We start from the raw sequence: 22621 nt of genomic DNA, 5'->3' as shown, positions 1-22621 counted from the left end.
GAGGTTTTCTACCCACTGCCTGAAATTCCACCATTGGAAATTCCACCTTATTTCAGAGGCAGAAGCCAGTCCTTGTCAGCAGTCGGCCGGGGGGGGTGGGGTAGCGCTGTGAGGAGTGACTGTCCTTGGAGTCCCAGCTGCAATGTGTCACTGGTCCCCACCCTCAGTGTGAATGGAAACCCCTTGAGACCCATCCCCTCCAGCCTGCTGCTGAGAGCCCATCCTGGAGGGATTAGGGCTTTTCGTGAATCTGGGACCCCGCCAAGAAGGCTGGCCTGGGTGGGGCTTCAGCGATAGCGGGGAGAGAGCCCCCAGCTGCAAGGATGCTGGGCAGCGTGAGGAGATGAACAGAGAAAGGGAGATGGGCATGGAGGGCTCCGTGTCAGCCCCCACTCCCTGCCTGTTCCTCCCTGCCCCTTTCTCTGCTTCCACCCGCACCGCTTGGCCCAAGAGCCCTTTGCGTCTCCCTTTGGGCCCAGCCCACCCCCCACACCCAGCTATTGCACTTACGGGGCTTCCACGTTCCCCACTGAGCCTGTCCAACAGCTCCATCTTCATAACTTCCAAATCTCACATCGTCTGTGCCTGGAAATAGGAATTATGATCCCCATTTTACAGCTGAGGACGTTGAGATGAAACTGCCTGCCCCAGGTCACCACTAAGAGCTAGCTGAGCTGAGACGCAGGGGCCGCTCACCCACCTCCTGCCCTCCCCTGATTCATGGCTGCATTTCTGCTGCTAAAAGACGTGACCGAGCTTATTTCTGGGTTCCGGGAAGTGAATTGGCCGGTTCAGTTTGCAGGAAGCTGTTGTGACTGTGTTGTCATGGGAAAAGCATGTGGCACTTACTGGGTCCCGGTCTGGGGACGGGGTCAGGCACGGGGCTCGGGGCTCTCCATGAGTATTTTTACCCGCGTCGACCTTCTGAGACAGGCTCTGTGGTGTCCCTTTTGGACTGGTGAGGACGCAGAAACTCAGGGAGGTTAATGAAGCAACTTACCCAAGGCCACACGAGTGCCAGAATTAGAGCCACGTGACAAGAACTTGGTGCCAGGCGTTCACGTGGAAGGTGGTCCCAGGAAGCAGCGTGAGGGGTGGGAGTGGAAGACAAGGCGGGGAGGAAGCCCAGGTGAGGTGATGAGCTGGCTTCCATGGGGACAACCACGTGGAAGAGTGTCAGAATAGCCCCCTGCTGCAGGCTCGGAAGCTGGGTTACTTCTCCGCACACTTCCTGCCTCATCAGCGGAGGTCGCCCCCCCCGCCCCCGCCCCGGGACATGAACACCGCATATTTCTAGGTCCCTCTGTTGTGAGGCTGAGCTAACTCCCCTGGCGCCAGAGGAAGCCTGAGGCTGAGAAGTGTCCCCAGCAGCTGCAGGGACCCCCGGCTGGGCTCCCTCGGGGCACGGAGCATCGGGTCTGTCTGACTAAAGTCTCCCCGTTCTGTGTGCATCCCAGCAATGCCCCGGCAGCCCCCGTTCCACATGCACATTCCAGGCCCCCCACCTGCCCCTGGGAATGTCTGGGGTGGGCCCACGGTCTGCATGTGGACGAAGGGCCCCGGGTACCCTGGATGTGTCCACTGGAGTTGCAGAACCGTGGTGTCCGGGGCCCTGCCAGGCAGGGACGCACGTTGTCCGGGCTTCCTCTGTGGCCCAGCCAGGGCCCTGCGCGGAGTAGGCCTCGGGGCACGGGCCTTTGAGGCTTCACCTGCCTAGAGCATGCCAACAGGAGGAGAAAGCTGAGGCACCCGGTGAGGACCAGGCCCCAGACGGGTCTCCAGGCTTCTGGGGGCACCCCCAAGTCCCTCTGGTCAAAACTGGGCTCCACAGATCCCCGTGGGACAGACAGAGGGGCCGTGTTTAACTGACCCGGCGGATGCGCAGTGCGGGAAGCTGAGAGCCGGGGAACAGTGAGAGGCGGGACCTGAGCTGTGTTGGCAGCACCCCAATAAACCTGCCCCGTACCCAGACCTGGAGGGAGCAGGGCCTACCTCCGAGGCTGGGAGCTGTGTCTGGAGCCCAGGAGGCAGAAACGTCAGTCCCCTTTCCGTCTCCCTCCCTGCTTGCCTCTGCACAAGGGATGGTGAAGGTCGAGGAGGGTCTCCCCTGAGCACCAGACTTAGCAAGTACCCTCACCGTCACCGGGGGTGGGGAGGACCCAGGGTGCTCTGCGCTCGTGAGCTGGGTCTGCTTACTTTCTCTGCCTTGGTGGGAGGCGCCATGCTGTGGGGCATCCTGGAACAAGCCCTGGTCGCAGCCCCCTGGGATTTGGGACCCTGGGGGACCTCCTCGCTTGGAGCCTCAGTTTCTCACCTCTAACACCACGATGCCAGTCCCTGCTTCGTGGGGTCACCGGGAGGACCCGTGGTAGCCCTGGGGCTCCCCCTCCAGCCGGTCCTCCTCGTACCTGGAGCCACGGGTCTGGCTCCAGCGCTGATGGGCCTTGCAGTGCACTCCTGAGCTCCGATCACCCATCCCTGGTGGTGTGGCCAGTGCTTTCCCTCTGCTTCCTTGCATCTGGCCCAGATTTCATGAACTCCTGCATGAGCAACAGCACGATGCAGAGGTCAGGAGGAGGACGCTGAGGCCAGCTGGCTCGGTTCAAATCCTGACACCAGTGCCTCCTGTGTGGCGTGGGCAAGTGATAGAGCCTAGCTGAACCTCAGTTTGTACATCTGTAAAATGGGAATAATGATCACACCTACCGCATAGGCTGCTGCTGGAGGAGTAGCCATGAAGTGCTTGGAACAAAACCTAGAATGATGTGTCCTGGGCCACGTTAGGGAGCACTAAGCCTCCCTTGTCTGTCCCCGTAGCCGCCATAACACCCAGATCCCCAGTCTGGGCCTGACACGTACCACCGCCTGCCAGGCTGGGGCTCTGACCAGGCTGGGGCGCCCCTCCCACAGAGCCTCCTTAGGAGCGACCGTGCCCGTGGGAGCTGCCAGAATCAGAGCTCCAGGAAACACGGGGCAGGAACGAGGCTGGACTTCTCCGGGGGAGCTTCTCCAGGGGGTCTGGCCTTACCCTTTCACCCCACACCCTCTCCCCTCTGCATTCCCAGAGCCCCTGCCATGCAGGCTGCCCTAGGAACATTCTGGACTGGGAGGGCCCTGCAGCTGCTATTCTAGAAGGAGGTAGATTTCACTGCTTGGGCTCATCTCAGCCACAGTGGCTGCCAACTGGCCTATCTCCCCTGCCCCAGGGCTTTATCCCCTGGCTTTTCTCTGCCTGGAACACAATCCCCCGCCGTCCTTCAGCCCCCAGCTCAAGTGCCATATCTCTAGGCCTTTCTGACCCCTTTCCGCCCGGCCACAAGACTTCTGGGAGCAGGGACCCAACACATGGCAAGTTAGCTCACTGAATGAATGAACGAACGAACGAATGAATGAATGAGTGAGTGAAAGAAAGTAGGCTGGACAAGGCTAGGGTGCAATAGCCAGTGCTCACTGAAGAGCTCGGATTTGGGGGGGAGGAAGTGGGAGGTCCCAGAGCGGAGAGCTCTGTGTGGGCTGGGGCCCCGAGGCTCCCTGGAGGAGGAGGGAAGACACCTGTGGTGGGGTGAGGTGGAAAAGATGCAGTGAAGGGGGTGGCTGGGGACAAGGAAAGAGTGACTTTCAGGCTTCCCAGGCCCAGGCAGAGATGGAGTGGGGGCAGCATCACTGACTGCCTGCCTCACATGAGTAGAGGGGACAAGGCTTGTATCCCAGCCTCTCAGCACCAGACCCTGTTCCTGCTCTTGCCTTAGCACATGGAACAGGACCCTCAGCCGGGGGTGCTCTGCAGCTTATTGACAGAATGGAAGCATGGGGTGGGGGTGAGTGGATAAACTGATGAATGGATTGTTGAGTAGGTATTTAGATGGATGGATGGATGGATGGATGGATAATTGAATGAATTGGTTAGTGGGTTGATGGGTGATGGGTAAATAGATTGAATGCAGGGAATGTGCCAGAAATGAGGATACATTTTGATTCCAACAGCCTCTACTGTCACGGAAGTCAGAAAGAATCAGAAAAGGTCAAGTCTTTTGTACCACTTGTATGAGAAAATTAAGATTGATCTAAATTAAGATTGACTTTGTGATCCAAGGGAATATACCAGAAACCCAGGAGCTAGAAATTAGATGAGCCTTAAGGAGCAGGGTGCAGCAGGCCCCTGGCTGAAGGCTTCCCGCCCACCCCTCACCCTGGGTTCCGCAGGCCAGGCCACCGTGGGTGTGAGAGCCTCAGGCTGGGGTTGAGGAGCAGCCCGAGCCCTCCAGGCCCCCAGAGCCTCCTCCAGCTTCGGGGTCGTGCAGAGGCCACAGGGCTCTCTGTTCCCTGGTGTCTGCCAGTGTCCCCCCACCCTCAGCCTGGGATCCAGACTTAGGAGGGCTTAAGAAGTGACGGATTCTTGGGACAGAGCCTCGGGCGGAACGTGCGTGCGTGTGTGTGTGTGTGTGTGTGCACATATACTCACACGGTGCATATGCCTGAGCCAGCAGACGCCCTCTGACCCATGGGCACTTCCTCGGGAAAGATTCGCAAGAAAGGGAATCTCACTTTCCTGTCTGCTCACGTTTGGAGATGGATGTAGAGAAACGCCGGCATACCCACGTCCCCAGATCCACAGGCTCTCATGTGAACACACACAAGCACAGAGAACAGACTCGCCCCCCGCCCATCCCGAAGCGTTTGGAGGGCAGCACACAGCCACACAGACAAGCCGGTGCGGATGGACCAGACACTGGCAGGCCCACGGAGACCATCCACAGCACGAGCATGCTTTGGGCGGCCCCGCAGGCCAGTCCTGGGAAGAGACTGGGTGCATCGGCTCTGATGCCAAGAAAAGGCTCAAGATGAAGATAAATGAGGCCCTTCCAGGAGCCTTGGAGACAGCCCAGCAGCCCATTCATCTTCATGGCCTCAGACGTGCCTGGGAAACATTTTCCTGGGTGCAAGGGAGGGCTGGTGAGAGATCAGTCACTCCTTCTGGCCAGGTCCACTCCCCCAGGGTAGCAGGGCCTCAGGGGAACCCTCAGTCGACAAGGGGGCACTCTGCAGCAGACAGGGCAAGGGACTGGGGTGGAGTTCTGGGCAGCTTCACCTGTGGCATCCCCGGGTGGGGCAAGGGGGTGGGGGACTTTCTGAGGAGTCATGCCTCAGGAGAAGTGGCCTTTGTGTCCTTGGTCACTGCCTCCAAGGCTGCTTTCCCCCCTCGGGTCTGAAGGTGGAGAAGCAGGCCCTGGAGCCTTCAGGGGACGGGGACTTCTGCCCATCCTGGTGAGGGAGAAGTATAGGCCTTGGGACCGCAGGCAGGGGCTGGGGTGACGGGTAGGACGGATGTGTGCATGGGACATGTGGTTCAGTGGGTTATAGGGGGAGGTGGCTGCCTCTCAGTTCATTCCCCACCTCATGGTCCTTCTTTTTTCGCCTTCCCTCACTCCAGATCAATTTTGTATTTCTTTTCAACATCGTCAGGATCCTCATGACAAAATTGCGAGCATCCACCACATCAGAGACGATCCAGTACAGGTGAATGATGGGTGCCTTAACCCCCAGAGGGCAGAAATGAGGAGGGCATCTGGGCAGGGCCCTCCAAATCCTCATAGTCCTCAGCCAGGGAGCTTGCTCGGGGTCCCAGAAGAAACGGCCCCTGAGTGAGACCCTGCCTTCAGTGTGGGCTCAGACCAGCCTTGTCGCCCTCTCACTCCCCAGGAAGGCGGTAAAGGCCACCCTGGTTCTCCTGCCCCTCCTGGGCATCACCTACATGCTCTTCTTCATCAACCCCGGGGAGGACGACCTGTCGCAGATCGTGTTCATCTATTTCAACTCCTTCCTGCAATCCTTCCAGGTGGGCTGTGGGAAAAGATGGGGCACCAGTGTCCTCACAGAGACCTCACACGGGACATGGTTCACACTGAAACACAAGTGCATGCACACACTGAACCCCAGCCCCGGGCCCTGGCACCCCCACCCCAGGGGTCAGGTGAGCTCACCCCCTGACTGGCTCTTGGTCACACTAGCCTGCACCTACTGGTGGCCCAGCACCTGTTCTGAGGATTTCTGACAGCCTGTCACTTCCAGTGGGCCCCAGTACACCCGCACCATGAGGGGTGGGTTCCCCTCCAGCTCTGAGCCTCTGGGGTCCCGGGCCCAGGTGTTCCCAGCCATCCCTGCAGAGTGGCTCTCCAAGCCGGTCGCTGACCCCTCCCTCCTTCCTTTCCAGGGTTTCTTTGTGTCTGTCTTCTACTGCTTCTTGAATGGAGAGGTATGAGACCAGGCTCTGGGGCCGTCCTCAGTTCCCAGCCCAGTGGAGGGTCCCTGGCTCTGCTCAGCTCTGCCCTGGACAGGGGAGGGGAAGGCCGGAGGAACCACACCCAGCTTTGGGAAACAGGAATCCTGCCCAAGCGTCTCGAACCAGCCTAGAAGGTCACCTGTGCAGGCCAGAAACAATAGGCCAGCACTTCACAAAGGCACTTGGAGGGCTGGCTGGCCAGGGAGCCCAGGCTGCAGGGTCTCATGGAAGGAGGAGCCAGGTCACAGCTGGTAACAGGGGAAGGCATTCCAGGAGCGGGCCAGGTGTGAGCCGAGCACCCAGGCCTTGATGGACGCAGGGAGCAGGAAAGACACCAGCACATTCCCCCACCACAGAGCAGACCACACGCCTTGGGGCCAACGCCAGGGAACGAGGCACCGGGGACAGCCTGCTTAGCTCACAGAGCCCAGAATCTCAGCATAAGCAGCTTGGGAGAGAGGCTCACACCGGCCTGTGGTCGGTGAGGACACACAGTGGGCTATGGGGCAAAGAGTAGACAGAGCCCCAGGTCCTGAGAGCTTCCGAACACTCAAGAGGAACGCTGATGCCATCCTGAGGCCCTTCCCCTGCCTATGCAGAGGGTGACGGGGGGGGGGGGTGTCTCTGCACACCTAGGTCTCTGGCAATCAAAGCAGACCTCACATGGGCAAGTCTGACAGTGGAGACTGGCCGGGGCTGGAGGGCAGGGAGAGAAAGCTGCTAAAGCAAACACAGAGTGCCTCTGGGGCATTTATTCTGGTCAGCCACGTGCCAGCTTAGCTTATGGGGAACATAATCCGTTTTGCAGAAAACTTCTTTAGTTGCAATACGAATGAGAATAATATAGCACCAGCAACGATCAGGTTTTGAAATGACTAGAACTGTTAGCTTTCCATCTCAGCAGCACATGCTATGGCCAGTGAGGCAGGGTCCGTCAGCTGGTGGAGGGGGCTGGAGGGGGCTGGAGGAAGGGCTTTCAGGAGGGAGAGGGATGCCAAGTACGCGAGAAGAGCGCACAGCTCAGCAGGTGCCCAGGAGAGCGAGAGGCAGATGTGCGAAGCTGGTGCTTGGGTCCCACCATAAAGAGGAGGTGGCAGAGGGATGGGGCAGGGAAGGCAGTGTGTCCCAAGGAAGGGTCAGCGGGGAGCTTCTCCAGGAGAGGGATGAGGACGGACGGCAGGAGCTTCTGGGGCTAATGGCTTCAGGGGAAGGACCTGCTTTTGGAACCAGCCAGTCCCTCCCTGGGTGTGAGTGTGGTGGTCGGGAGGGCACCCCAGCCTCCCTTCAAGGGCCCTGCAAGGGGCAGGGAGCAGGGGAGAAGCCTCCCCGTCCCCAGGACTGGACCCCGCAGGCCCCGCTGAGCCTCTGCCTCCCCTGCAGGTGCGCTCGGCCGTGAGGAAGAGGTGGCACCGCTGGCAGGACCATCACTCCCTCCGAGTGCCCGTGGCCCGGGCCATGTCCATCCCCACGTCGCCCACACGGATGAGCTTCCACAGCATCAAGCAGACGGCCGCCCTGTGACCCCTCCGTCACCCCGCTCGCTCATCACTCCGCCATCAGGACAGCTTCCCTATCCTCCTGGGGCGCCTTTCTCTGGGTTCACTTGGCCACCTCGCCGCTCGGGCGCTGGTGGGGGCGGAAGGGAGGGGAGACGTCAGCTGGCCCGCCCTGCCGGCTGGAGAGAGGCGTGCGGCAGCAGGCTGTGCGAGAGGCTCTCAGGAGCCAGGCCTGCTAGGCCCAAAGTCTCAGTGCAGAGGGATGGCACAGGGGCCACACACACACACCCCCCGAGAAGAGTGGGTCACATGTCTTCAGGCATTTGCCCACACCAGCCTCTCTCCCTGCATCCTTACTGTAGCCCCATTCACAGGCGGGGAAACTGAGGCCCAGCACCAGGAAGGGCCTGCCCGAGTCACACAGCTCGTTCGTGGCACAGCGGGGGCTCCCCTCTCTGTGAGGGCCTTCCCACCAACAGCAGGGTGACATTTGGCCTTGCTCCCTGCTCCCGGCCTTCTGCCTCCTTGCTCAGGGCTGCCCTCTGCAGTGGAGGGGGGGTCACAGCAACTGGAAGCAAAGAATTAGTTTGGCTTCCTCCCAGGGGCTCTCACCTACACCCCAGCCCAGAGCAGGCCGTCTCTCTGCCCCTCCCCAGCCATCTCTGGGGTCCTAGGAAGGATGCTGCTTCCTGTCCCGGGACACCTCTTCTCGGCCTAGTCCACAGACTCAGAGCCTTGGGGAGGGACACGTGGGGAAGGAAGACATAGCTAGGGCAACCAGATGCATAGTGCAGATGAAACAAGGAGGAGAAGCATGGTGGCCGGGGGCAAGGAGCAAGAAACCAATTAGGTCTTTGGTGACTAGAACGAATCTCCCAGCTCCCACCACAGACCGGGCTTCATTTCAGCCTCCCCTTCAGAAATATCTCGGCTCTCTGTGAAATAAACCATGCCTCTGTGGAAACAGCTTCCCCGCAGGTCAAGTCAACCAGACATACGAAGGGGTGCCGTGGCCAAGGATGGGGGGGCTGGATCCTTTCTCATTTGCAGAGCCCATGGCCCTGGTCCAGGGCTGGTTCTCCTCTCTGACCTGTGTGTCTGCAGGCCTGTCCCTTACTCCCCCAAAACGGTCTCTACCCCTCCTCTCCTACCGAGGGCAGTTTAATTCAGCACAGAGGAGAGGTGCAGCTCGCCCAGCACGCCACAGCCCAACCCAAAATGTTCTAAAATCCAGAGGCAAGTGTAGACAAGACCCCACAGTATTTGTGAACAACACCATGAGGAAGTTTCCAGGAGAGGGTGGGAGTGGAGGAAAGGAGGCTAGAGCCATCAGGTCAGGGTTCAAAAGGGCTTTTGCTCTAGGAATACCCGCAACGTTTTTTTTTTTTATTATTATGTATCCCATCTTGCATATTTTTCAGTTGCCATCTAATATTTTTTTCACATTTTTTAAATTGGTGAGAAAGGTGATTTCTGGCTTTTAGCAAATATTTACACTTTTAAAATAAAACTGCCACAACACTTTAAAATATATCATTCAGAATCCAAACACAGCTGTGATTTAATAACCAGCCTCTTTTGTTTGAAAAAAACAAGCTAACCAGCTCTTCCTCAAGAGCTGGAAATTTTACATTGTTCCTTTTCTCTTTGAACTTGTGTCTTCATCCCATTTCCCCCACAGAATTTTATACTAATGCAGTATTTTTATGGTTGAAAGTCTTTCCTTGCTCACCTTATCATACTTCTCTGCCACAAAATATATTTAGAAATTGAAATAGAATTATTTAATTTTCTGTGACTAAAATTTGTAAAGAGTTTTTTTAAAAAAAACATCTTCTGGATTGAGTTATCACAACTACTTTTGATATAAAACATAGGGTACAATTGATTAATACAACACAGACACTGAAAGTTTTTGTAAGGCAAATGTAAAGCCTTACAAAAGGAAAATTGATTGAAAACACATCTTAATGGAATGGATAGGAATTTAATTGTTCATGAATCCGTGGGTGAATATTTATTGCTGGAATGAATCAGGACTTAGCATCTTTTCTTTCTTTTTCATTTTTATAGCTCCACACGCTGAGAATGAGAAGCTTTTTCACATAAATAAGTAGATGTCACTCAGGTCTCGGACCTCCTTCTGAGACGTATGCCAAAAACTGCATAGTGATCTATCATCCAAAATTATATGTCAGCCCACCACTTGATTAAGTCCTCTTTAAATTTGGCTGAAAGAAATGAAAACCACCTGACTTGCCAAAGGCTTGACTACCCCATGGGCAGCTGAGCGGGGAGAGGTTAATGGCTGGGCGGGGCCCCGGCTTTGCCTCGGTCCGCAGGAAGGCAGTGGGGCTCCCTGCCTTTGTGCTTTCTTGCGTGTCTTGTAAAGCCTCCCTGTGTGCTCAGAGGCGGTGTACAGGCCGCTTCCGTCAGCATCCCGGGGCTGCTGGTAGAGCAAGCAGCTCGGTGCTCATCAGAGGTCCCAGCCACTCGTCACCGCTCCGCAGATGCGGCTCCTCGCCCCACAGCCCTGTTCCCCAGCCTGCAGGGCATCAGAGTCACGGACCTTTGCTCAGCAGGCAGTCTGACCTGGTCCCTCCTCAGAGGAGGCCCCTCCTCGGTTCCTGCACTGACCGTGCATCCCCTCATCCCTGGGGTCCTCAGTCATGCCCCACGCCAGGCGCTGGCTGTGAAACGCCACCAGAGCCATTAGACCCTCTGCGGGTCCCGCCCTGGTTAAACTCGTCAGGCACCTGCCCTCACAGCCACGCCAGGCCTTGTGAGCATCTGCTTCCGCGGCAGTCCCTCGCCGAGCTGGCTTTCCTGGAAAGTGGCCTTGTTGGCAGACGCCCCTCCTCGGTAGGCAGGTTCTAGCACCCGGACCCCTCAGGGCCCTCTCAGCCCCCGGATTGGTAAAGCCGAGGAAGGCCTGAGACCGCAAGGGCATGCCTCAGCCCAGCCTTCTGGCCCCACTCCCGGTGAGAGACCACAGAGCCCTGACCCCAGCGCGGCTCCAACGCCTGGCCTGTCAGCAAAGCGCGGCCCTGGGGGGCCTGCGGGGGTCTGAGCCTGCAGACGACAAGGACGCCAGCAGGCGTGGCAGGCGTGGAGCACCTGTGCGGTGGGCAGCGGAAGGTGCGGATGACATGTCCCTGCTGGAGCGGCTGTGGTGGGGGTTGCACCTGAGGGCTGCAGCCGCAAGCCCCCCGCTCTCCTGGGAAGGAGGCTGGCTAGCAGCAGAAAGGATGGACTTCGAGGGGAATTAAGAGGCTCGCGGAAACTGACCACCAACACGTGGACGTACGCAGGGGAGGCACACACAGAGGCTCACGGAGTGGAGGCGAACACGGGGAGGCCCAGAGGGACACTGAGAGACCCCCGGGGACACGCAGAGGGGCACCCAGACACCAGATGCACACGCGGCCACCAGTCAGTCGTTCCCCATTTACTGAGCACCCCTGTGTGCCACGTAGGGAAATAACAGCACGAATAACACAGGTTCCTGTTCCAAGAAACTCAGTCTGCTTGAGAAGAAATAGCTCCCCAACGGCACCAGGTAAAAGCAGGAGAAAGGGTGTGCTCTGTGTCCCTCCCTGACTGGAGGTGCCAGTGTCCGTTTCCGTCTGCTGTGGTGACAAGGAGAGGATCAGGCCTAAGGACGGCAAACAAGTCAGGTTCTGCGGCTGGCGCTTTCCTCCACTCCCTGCATTTTCCACGTCTCTGAGACCACACCTGTGGTGGCCTCAAGCCAGACAAGGTTTGGGGGACACAAGAACCTCAGCTGCCCTCCCCTATGCCCTGCCCATTTCCCATAGTCCAGGGCATCCTGGACTGCCACAGAGACAGACAGAACTGGAAAAGGAGCCCAGTGTTTGCTGCTCTTCCTTCCTGAGCATCTTCTGGGCGCCGTGGGCAGATGGGGCACATGGGCAGGGAGGCAATGGGCTGGGAAGGGGGACTGTCACACAACAGGTCGCCCCCTTCACATGTCTGAGGCTGACACGGGGCGTGCCTGGGGGCTGCAAGAGGACAAGGACAAGGGGAGTCCTTTCCTAGAGTGACACTTCAGCCAGGATGTGGGAGAGGTCTGTGGAAAAGAGCTGTGTCTCCTGCCAGTGGGCCTGGCCGGGGTCCCACTGCTCTGAGAACACACCCGGGTGGCTCATCAGAACCAACGGGGCTGCTCTTCGAGAGCAGACTTTGGGAACCGTTGTTTCCAGACTGAGTGGGATCTAGGAATCTGCACGTTCACAAGCCCCTCAGGTGTTTCTGTTGCTGTCTGGTGTGGGAGCCACTGAACTAACAAGGAAACATCTTGTCTCTCCTTTCCAAAACACACACACACACACACACACACACACACACACACACACACACACGTACTACTATAGAAAGGGAAGGTGAGTGACCTGACCTGCCTTTCTGGAAACCTCTAAGGGAAGGCAGCTATAGCAGGAGGAAAGAGGCAGGTACAAAACATGTAAGTGTATTCACCAATATGCTTATTATGGCTTCCAGCTCTGCCCTGGAGATGCCACTAATTCTCCTGAGGGAGCCGCCCCACTTAGAGATGTTAGTTAGCAGGAGTGGGCTGAGAGCGCGCTGAGATCACTGCCCCGTGTTGACTGAGTCTCCCCCTGATACTGTTAGTAGGGATTGCTTTGCTCAGAGCCTGAAGCCCTCCCACAGAGCTGTGGCATGCTTCCTCCACCACAGAACCACCAAGTGGACTCCATCTAGCGAATCCTGTCCATTCTACAGGACCCAGCCCAAAGAGCCTCTTTTCTAGGAAGCCTTCCTACCAGCATCAGTCGGACAAGTCCCCCAGGAAGCCCCTATGACAATCCTTGCCAGGCTCCACTGCCAGGCTGGGAACTGCTCAAGGCCTTACGTCCACAGCAAGAGCTCTGCTCCCAGTAGGAGCTCTAGAAACATTCACTGAATAAACTGGCCTTTTGTATTTGTTCCACAGAGCTGGTAACTCACAGCGGGAGTCCAGTGCTGGCAGGACAGACCAAAGGTGCAAAGAATCCCAGAGATCTATTAGCTTTACACTGGGGGAAAATCCATTCTCCAGCTCCAGACACCCACCCCCCCACCAGAGCCCGGGGGCCAGGCCCAGCCTGAGCACATCCCCTCCCCACGTGCAGGCAGAAAATCGGAGGAGAGCCTCTCCATCCTTCCAAGACTTCCCTGCAGGTGTCCGACCGTTAATCTCACGCCGTGTGTGGGGCCCCATGCCTTGATGGGCCCTGACGTCCTGCTGGTTGGAGGTAGGGGACCAGACCTGTGCCCCTGCTGTCTAGGGGTGTGCCCGCGGTCCTCTGCTGGGGGAGTGGAAGCACCTCTCCCAACGAAGGTCCTGGCTTAGACAATTCACTTTATGATCACCCTGCTTAAACCTCACATTTGTCTGAGGACACAGCAGGGGCCACAAATGCTGCTTGGAGAAATGAATGGTGAAAGCCAGGGCCCCCAGAAACTTCGAAGTGTTAGCTACTGCACTTTGGAAAGAGAACCCAAGCAGAGGGATGTTCCGAGGCCAAGTCCTGCATCCAGTCTTGATAACTGCTGGTTGGACAAATGAGTGAGCAGACAGGGGCATCAGCTCTGGAAGAAAACCATCCCTCTGCTTCTGCTGTGAAAACAAGAAAGTAATTAATTGTGGTTCATAATTAGTTCTACAGGGCACCAAGTGGAGCCTTCTCTGGCTCCCTCAGGCCCAACCGCGTGCAGTGAACAATCCAGCATCATGGATCCCCATGGAGGCCCCTCTGCCCGAGAAGATAGAGAAATTCAGACTTGTCATTTCTTCCTGCTTCCCCCAGTTCCGGTCTCCGTGTCCTCTGGAGAAGGCAGGTGGTGGACCCAGGAGGGATAGGGACCCTTTCCTTATTTCTCCAGCTTGGCCCAAATAGCTGTCCTTCCAGGGCTTTCCAAAGCGTGCACTATGGAGTCTGTGCCTCTAGTCCCTAATGAACTCCCCCAGCCCTGTGTCTCCACATCCATCTCAGTCCTCGGTTTGAAACAGATTCTGGGCTATCCCCCACCCCACACCCTCAACATTGCACACCTAAATGTTAAGGTCTTTATGATGTGGGATCCTCAAGCGTGAAGGTCAAGAAAGAATTCTTGAGGCATTTCACGGTGCAAAAATGTGCTTTTATTAAAGCACAGGGACAGGACCCGCAGGCAGACGGAGCTGCACTTGTGAGTGTAAGGAGTGATTGATTATATACTTTGTAGTTTAGTTAGTGGGGATTAGGGCTAAGTCTCTAAGGAATTTGTGTATGTTGAAAGTGAGGTTTACAGGATCTTGGAGGTCTGGCTATTGTCAAGATAAGGTTATCCTTTCTTATCTAGTAAAACATGAGTCATGAGACCCTTGAAGAATGTCCTGTTCTACGTGTCTCAGATGTGCATCAGTGGGCCCCGTGTTGTATATGGTTTATTCTTAGTCATATTCTTCCTGCCTTTTTTTCCCTCAACATTTCCATCGGAAGGAATGAGAAAAAGGTCCTTCCTTGGAAATGTGGATTCTTTTCCCTACCTAGAAAAATATAAGTATATGAAATGTACAAATATTATGCATTAAATAGTGCAGAAAATTTCTAAAGAAATCCTCAAAAGAACCACAGACCCAAGTTTAAAAGCCCGTGACCTCAAGATAAGAGAAAAAACGCTCTCATGTAGCTAATTAAAGAGTCTCCCACAATGGCGGCGCTCCAGCCTGCCTGTGTTAGAGGAAGCAGGGCATTCTGCGTCACACAGGTTTGTGAGCCCATTCCAGACCTCCTGAAACACAATCCCAGGGGGTGTGAATTCACACTTTCAACAGGCTCCGGGAGTGCTGCTCACCCAGGAAGGCCCTGGGAGCCACCAGCACACAAGGCCTCTTCTCCCTCCCTCCTTCCTTCCTTCCCTGGCACACAAGGCCCTTGGCTCACTGCATCTCCTGCTGTCCACCTCTCCCCTGCAGGGCACAGCTCTGCCTTTTCCCACACCAGCTACTGTATGTAGGTTGGGTCTCCAGCCAGAGCCTTGTCTGCCCCAGTCCTGAATTGCCAGTACCCAGGAAATGTCGGGATTCCAAAAGAGATTTCATTTGAACCAAGGGTTCCAAAAGCATGAATCTGAAAACCACTGAATTTACACAATCTTAGTCCCTTGGGCTCTCTCCTCTTGGTGCCCAGGGTCGGAAGGAGCTTTCTAAGTGAGGCTGCTAGAGGAAGCTTCTACCGAAGCACAGTGGAACGGAGCAAGACAGTGCAGGAATTGGTGCGTGTAGGAGGGCCGGCTGCATCAGTGTGCTGAACTTGGAGGGAGAAAGGAAAGAAGTGAACACACACAGGCCTCAGCATGGCAGACTGCACTAAATGTTTTCCCATGTACTTTCTCATTTAATCCTCTTAAAAATCTGGCAATATAGAAAAACTCAGCTTATAAAGAAAGAAAAACAATGCTTGCTACCAGTTCCTCTCAGGGAGTCTAACCCAGACCCGGGAACTCTTGTCCCTCAAGGGTCTTAAGAGTTTCTCTGCTTCGAACTTCTGAGGCTACGATTTTATACGAATTTTTAAATTTACCATGTTCATTTTAGTTGTAATCTTAAAAAGGTAGTGAAAGTCTTAAAAATTTAATAATCGTCTTAAAAAATATTTGACCTTAAAACACCCTTTTCAGTGTCAACAGAAATACAGTTTAATCATACAAAACATTAGCTACAGTTCCTCAAACTGGGGATTCCCTAATGTATTCCACGGAGTTTTGAGATTTGGTGTCCTCTATCAAGGTCACTAGAATATACTGAATTTGTGAACCTGCCTTGGCATGAATGACTCGGCGACTGCCAGGCTTTTCCCGAGGGACCTGCGTTTTGAGCCAAGAGTTGAGTTACGTTATGTGCGTTAGGGGCTGGACATTCCGAAGTGAGCCAGTTTTTACACCAAAATACTGAATGTGTGAGCTGCCCTGGAGAATATGCATCCTTAAGTCAAATATTTATTGAGCACCTACTGAGTGCTCACAGTCTTCTGGGCATCACAGGCATATAGCCATGAATAAAACAGACCCAAATCCCAGACTTCATGGAACCTACATTCTAATGGGGAGAGTGTAAATCAAACAAGGAAAATATGCTATACAGCGTTAACCGATAAAGGGGACAAAATAAACGAGGAATGGGATATAGAATGTGTATGTGTTTAAATGTGAGGGGAGGAAGGTTTGGCTCGAGGTTGAAACTATAAGTGGAATCACTGGGGAGGCCTCCCTGGGATGATTGCTGGATCAAGTCCTGAGAACGAAGGAAGTACTTGTGAGCATCTGATCCTGGCAGGAAGTGTTGCAGACAGATGGAAAAGTCAATGCCAAAGCCCAGTGTGCATGCGTGCATACATGCGTGTTTGCGTAGGCTGGTGGGGAGGGAGATGGGGGAGACCATGCAGGTATTATTCTTGAGTGAGAAGAAAAACCACTGAGTCTGAATTTGTAGGACCAATGGGATCACTTGGGCTGCTGTGTTGAAAACAGATTGTGAGACAGACTTCAGATAAGAGTCTTGCAATAAACCAGTGAGGAGATGGTGGTGGCCGGACCAGGGTGGTGGCCAGACCAGAGCGGTGGCCTGATTCTGAATATCCGGTGAGGATGGATTCTGAATATCCAGTGAGGATGGAGCCGATGGTCTGGATGAGGCATGTAAGAGAAAAAGCAGCCAGGATGGGCACTGAGGAGCTGTTACCAACCGAGAGGTCAGGTTTGCAAGCTTGCTTCAGAATTCTTTAGAAAAAAACGGAAGGTCTGGTCTCAATTTTTAAAAGAATGTTAATAAGGATTTTTTTAAAGCTTGTGTTTTTTTTTCCTTTCCCACAGTCTCGCTGTGCTTAATCTCACTATCAATTAACTGGCACTCAGATGCAGAAGAGTGGGTTTTGATGAACTAAAAAAGGTTTTAATTAGGCTAAGTTGTTTTAGTTAGCACAACTGCTTTTGCGTTGTTGGCGACTGAGTTTTAAGACGTAACAAATGCAGACACCGTCTGGAAAAATTCTATGCAGGCTCACTTCTGTACCAAGTCCAGAACATTACAAGAGCAGGCAGAGAGCTTTGACTCCCAAAGAGAGAAGGGCTCTCTCTTCCCAGCCTCATGCTCACAAAATTTCCATTAGGTTCAGGCTCAGGTTGTGGCTTGGGACAGAGGCATGGAGGGTTACAGCAGGACCATCACAGCTAGATTCTGGAAGAGTCGGAACTAGAATGCACTTTATTTTATGTCCAGCACAGCCCCCCACCCCATATCCTGTAAGCTTGTGGCTCCATGAGATCACCCAGGGAAACTAAAATCCCACTGCACACGTGCCCCTCCACCCTGCCCCACTTAGCTAATCATCTCACTGGATACAGGTTCTTATAAATTCACATTTTCAAGGGAAAGCCCTTTCGGGGGAGCAATGTGTCCGCATTTCATATGGGAAGAAAGTTCCCAACTATAGAAACAGTAGGGAAAACACCAAAAGGAACCACAATCTCCTCTGAGGGATCCCCCACAGCTCATCTTGACTACACTGTCCCTGCCCCAAACACATGCATTACAGAGTGGGGGGTCCCACAGAGTAGATGGACATTTGCTAATTCAAAGGGAGCCCTTTCTCTTTGAAATCCAATTGCACATGATGAGGACGGAGGCCTCTCAAGCCAGTGTCCAGGGCTGTAGTTCTGTAATCTCCTCTCTGGCCAGCTTGGAGTGGCCTTAGATTTAAAAATCAAGCCAAAAACGGCTCACTCATTGGCCTTTTTCGCTTAGCACAAGGGCCAGCCAGCCCACTGGGCCAAACACAGGTCCATCTTTCTGCCTAAAGCTCTGCTGACAAAGTCTTCTTCTTTCTTTGTAAATGAGGACATGGAGTTTCCCTAATGGTGAAGGCTTGTCAGCTTTAGGTTATACAAATTGCCCAAGGGGACTGTACCCGTATGTGGTGTCCGAGCCCGATTCACACCGCGGCATGAGAATTCAGGCCAAGGACAGGAACCTTCCTCTCCACCAGCTCAAATAGCAAACTTCAAAGAGGGAGAGGGAAGACATAAACTCAGCTGTTTCATGGGCAGATGTACTAAACACTGAACCCATTCTGTTCAACCAGCTTTCAGAAGAGGAAATAACCCTCAAGGACAGTAGCAAAAGGACAGAGTGACTCAAGTGACAACTCAGCTCTCCCCTGTCCGAGCAAAGGCCCTTCCTTAGGGTTCCTTTTATAATACTTCCCTTAGCATCCATCACAGCACTGTGCATCTAACTAACTGCCAGGGTCACTGACTCGACTCTTGGACACGAGCCCTCACCTGGGCAAAAGAATCTGAAATGGTTTTACAAAACAATTCCTAAATGGTTTTGGTAAATCTAGGTATCAAGGCAAAGAGGAATGCTCTGAAAGAACCTCCTGAGGCTGAGTAAAAACTGTGTGTCCTTTATGGTAAATACCCCCAAATGGGCTAATGTCGAACAGCAGTCAAGAGATAAAAGCAGAAAGATGAGCAAGTGCCAGATCAGAGAGAAGGGGAGGGGGAGAAGAGAGAGGAGGGGAGAAGGGAGGACAAAAGAGTAAGAAATTAGCCAGCTAGGGCACTAAGCAATGTCAGTGGTTGACAGAAACTGAGGCGCATGGAGACAAGAAATAGTTCTGTAGCACACAGTGAGCCTACGAATAGTCTTCTTACACCTTCTCTCATCTTCTTCTCTAACGTTAGCAACACCCTCCTCAAGGAGAGATCTACAGACAGTTTCTCTTGAGATAAGTCATAACTGATAAAACTAGATCTCCTAACCTGGCTGAGAATCAGTTTTTTTTTTTTTTTAATTTTATTTATTATTCATTTGACAGAGAGAGACACAGTGAGAGAGGGAACAGCTTTTACAAACTCCAAAGTCTGAGACCAGAAGGAAAGGTCTTGAGTTATAGGGCAGGGTTAGATACAAATAAGCATATTCGGATAGCAAGAAACTACTGAAACTTTGTAATAGGTGACTGAGTAAGAGGCTGGTGCAGCGAGGACAGTGACCAGGCCAGGAAGTAAGTTAGTAGGCTTCTCCAGGAGCCCCATCCCTTACAGACCTACAAGCCTATTCAGTTAGTCCAGTAAGCCACAAAACCAACTCCACGATTCTAAGACAGTAGTGATTCAATGGCTCCAGTTCAAGGTCAGACATTTTGATTCCAAGAGCTCACGCTTTTCCATCTTCTAAGAAGGTAAGTAAGTTCCCACTGCTGTCAGAGAGCATGTGGCTTTCCTCATTCACTGAGGCTGAATATCCTGAAATATTTTTTTTTTAAAGAATTTATTTATTTATTTGACAGGGAGAGACACAGCGAGAGAGGGAACACAAGCAGGGGGAGTGGGAGGGAGAAGCAGGCTTTCCGCTGAGCAGAGAGCCCGACGTGGGGCTCGATCCCAGGACTCTGGGATCACGACCTGAGCCGAAGGCAGACACTTAACCATCTGAGCCACCCAGGCGCCCCCCTGAAATATTTTTTTAAAGGCAAGATTTTCTTAGACACTTCAAGACACTCTTTCTCAAGTTATCTTCATCCCTAGTCACAAAAGGTAGAAACCAGCAAAACACAGAGGGCAGCACAGTGTGACATGATCATGTACTTTGAACTTGGTTCAAAACAGGTTCTGCCCTCTGAGTGAACCTGAAAAGGTTTAGCTTTCTTTTCCTTTTATGTAAAAGGATAATAATGATAAATTATTGTATGGGTTAAAAGACGTAACACATACGAACCCTCTTTGAACACAGCGTGGCACATAGTAGGCCCCTACAAATGTGCCTTTCCCCCTGTAAACACTGTGCTACAATACTTCACTGAAGTCTCTGGACAGAATCAGAGCAGGCCGGGCAAGTAGGACAGAGGAGGGGAATTCATCCCCCAACACAAGGTAAGGGAAGCAGAACATAAGCTGCATTAGGGTTTGTGAGAGCAGATTGAGAGAAACTTTGGTGTTGACAACTTGACCCCTATTGTCAGAAGAAATCATTCAGGAGACCTTTCCCCAATTTGAGGGGGGTGGGGCGGGGCTCAGGCTCTCTATGGCTTGAGCTGTAACATCCGTTACAGCAGTGGTTCTCCTAGGTGCTTTCAAAATAATATTGACGCCCAGGCCCTACCTTGGAGAAATTCATTAAACTGGTTTGAAGAGGACACAGACATGGGTATTTTTTAAAGCTCAAGTGATTCTACTGTGCGGCCAGGGTTAACATCTTTTACTGCGGCAACAGGTTTAAAAAGATGTGTCCTTTAACATGCTAGGAAGATAACACCATCCAGCTGAGAGAACAGCATGTCAAAAACACAAGAGGAGCTCCTGGACAAGAGGACAGGGACACGGGCTGCTTCTTTCCAGCAATTCCTGTCGAAGCTCCCAAATTATGTCCCAATTTCCAGAAGAGACCTTAATTCCATCCACATGATTTTAACACAATTACTGCTTAGAGGCAGCCCGATAACCAAGAATTATTGAAGAGGCAACAAGAGGTGAATTTTGAAGCACAGCAAACTTGTTCATCCATTCACTTACTGAATCAGCTAAATTTCTTCATGGTGTTGGCCGAATGCCAAATGAAAACCTGCCTTAAACTAAAGGCTATCAGCAAAGATGCTGGCGAGAGTTTCTTTAATGTGAGCAATGCTATCAAAACCTCTCCATCCTAGCCTCAGTCAAGAGATACAGATTAATAGTTTTTCCTGGGGATAGAAGATTAAGTGCAACTATATTCAGAGATAATTTGGATTTATTTCCAGGGCACCTAGTTCTCTCATGAATAGATTCCACTGGCTAAAACAGTCACTACCGTTACCCTAAGTTTATACTGGTTTAGGAAAAGTAAATAAAGGTCTAAAAGGAATCTATTTCATGAACAAAATAATTCTGCAAGTTGTCACAGAGCTCATTTGACATCTGACATCTCTAGTACCATCTCACGCAATTACTAAGATCATTTCTGTATTTTTATGACTTGGCAATGAATTCCTTTTCTAGAACATCCAGCTACGTTCAGTATTTTACTCTTACGAGCTCCTGCACTAGTCAGGCACAGAGCACTTCTCTGGACAAACCTCCTCATTGTATTTTAATGCCCTGAATTCCAACCTAGGTTTTAAAGAAGCTGTGTTCTTACGCACATTCCATGGAAATCAGTTTGAATCTGACCCTTCCCCATCACTATTTTTGGAGAGAGTGATGAACAGGAGTAACTTCTCTGAGAGACAGTGCTATTTATCCAGCTCTTGTTGAACTAGCCCACAGTCTGATACACACAAATACACAAATAATTAAGAAAAAGGACTCACAGAGCAACAAGCCAGAAAGACTCTGGCTTTAAATACATACTGAGCTTGAACAGAAGAGAGGTGAGAGGTGTGTATGTGTGTACGTGTGCGCGCAAAACTCGTGTGTCAAGAGCCTCTTCATTCAGAAGGCAGTCCTTCACCTGCTTGGGCTCAGAATCGAGCACATATGGCACAAACAGAACCCGTGAGCTCTGCTACTGGCCCACGTTCCCCACTCAGGTAATCAGTCACTTGAAATGCAGCGGGTGTTCTCTCAGGAGAAATCACACACTGGCCCTAGGGGAGAACAGAGAAGAGAAAGGGAGGGCTCCCAGAAGTAATATCCAGCACTGAACTCATGACAGATGTATTTGCCAATGAAAAGTGAAGACAGTTTTAGTTCTAATCCTTTTATGATCCAAAGTAGGCAGATCCCGCTATGTATTAAATATGTATCTTTACTATTAATGAGCTTGTAAGAATGTCTGAGGTGGTGGTGATTGACTGACTGTGGAGGTACTCACTGTAAAAGGAAGTAAATTAGAATAAGCAAAGGCAACCTCCAGCCCCAATGTGAGAATGCTAGAATATATGCTAAGTCAAGAGCTGTAAGAAATCTGAGGTGAAAGGAATCCCTACAAAATGAACACTCAGTTTATTCAAAATCTAGTTCCTTCTAATAATGAATGCTTTAAAAAAGCACCAGGCAGAAGAGAAACAAGCTTCAGTAAAAGGCTTTCATCCCCAAGAAGTTCATTCAAAAATTCAAGACTCATCCCAAGTCTATCTGTTGAATACCTACTACGTACTGTGGTGGGCATCATCAGAGAGGAGATAAAAATGAAGGGAATCCCTGGGAGATCCACTACTTCAATTGTTCTTCATACCCAAGACAAAGGAAACATTCTGGAGACCACCGTGCCCCTATCTCACATTGTCTGAGAGGAGGCTGAGACACTAGACAAAGTCCTAACTCTGGAAAGAGAGTTGTTCCAATTTGCACATCCTTGAATATTTTCCTAACAAATATATGTGTTCTGAGTGTTCTATACAAAAACATAATAGAAGTCCCTCAAAAGCTGAGCCCAAAACTGCTGGGCTAGAATCACGACACCGTGATGGTTGAGAACTGCTAAGTCAGACAAGACAGGTGGGATTCCTCCAGCATCAGAAGTTTAATGATCGCCACGGCTACCTGCGAAGCCAAGTACAAGCATGCCTTAACATAGCAGGATTCTGCCAATGCACACCCTCCCGGAGACAGAAAAGCAGTTCTTCTGTCCTCAGAACATCGTTGCTGGCAGCCCTAAGCCCCCATGGCAGCAAGCTTCCTCCTCCTCCACTGCTCCTGCTGCCCATTCCCCCGCCCTCAGCTTTTCCTAGAAGGGGTTCCAGCTGCTGACGGAATGCTGTCTCTTTAACACAAGGCATCACTTTCTCAAAAAAAAAAAAAAAAAAAAGAGAGAATAGAAAAAGCATATCTAGAGAGACAGAAAGTAGGTAAGTGGCTGCTT

At 52.5% G+C, this 22621-nt stretch overlaps 1 protein-coding gene across 4 annotated transcripts in view; it reads left to right on the top strand.

Annotated features, from left to right (window-relative positions):
• CRHR2 (corticotropin releasing hormone receptor 2) overlaps positions 1 to 9809 on the top strand; it is a 29330-nt gene extending 19521 nt beyond the window's left edge. For 2 of the 4 annotated variants that reach the window (XM_036118088.2, XM_036118087.2), the window contains exons 9-12: positions 5432 to 5517; positions 5701 to 5836; positions 6212 to 6253; positions 7661 to 7950. In XM_036118088.2, the coding sequence (XP_035973981.1) occupies positions 5432 to 5517; positions 5701 to 5836; positions 6212 to 6253; positions 7661 to 7801 (405 nt within the window). In that variant the 3' untranslated portion in view covers positions 7802 to 7950. Of the gene's footprint in view, positions 1 to 5431; positions 5518 to 5700; positions 5837 to 6211; positions 6254 to 7660 lie in introns of all 4 variants that reach the window. The other 2 variants (XM_078059424.1, XM_036118083.2) reach the window with 2 other exon arrangements.
• The last annotated feature ends 12812 nt before the right edge of the window (positions 9810 to 22621 follow it).

The sequence above is a fragment of the Halichoerus grypus genome, chromosome 12 (genome assembly GCF_964656455.1).
Source record: "Halichoerus grypus chromosome 12, mHalGry1.hap1.1, whole genome shotgun sequence".
Lineage (NCBI taxonomy): Eukaryota > Metazoa > Chordata > Mammalia > Carnivora > Phocidae > Halichoerus > Halichoerus grypus.
The sequence above is the reverse complement of the archived record's forward strand: the minus strand, read 5'-3'. Positions and strand labels throughout refer to the sequence as shown.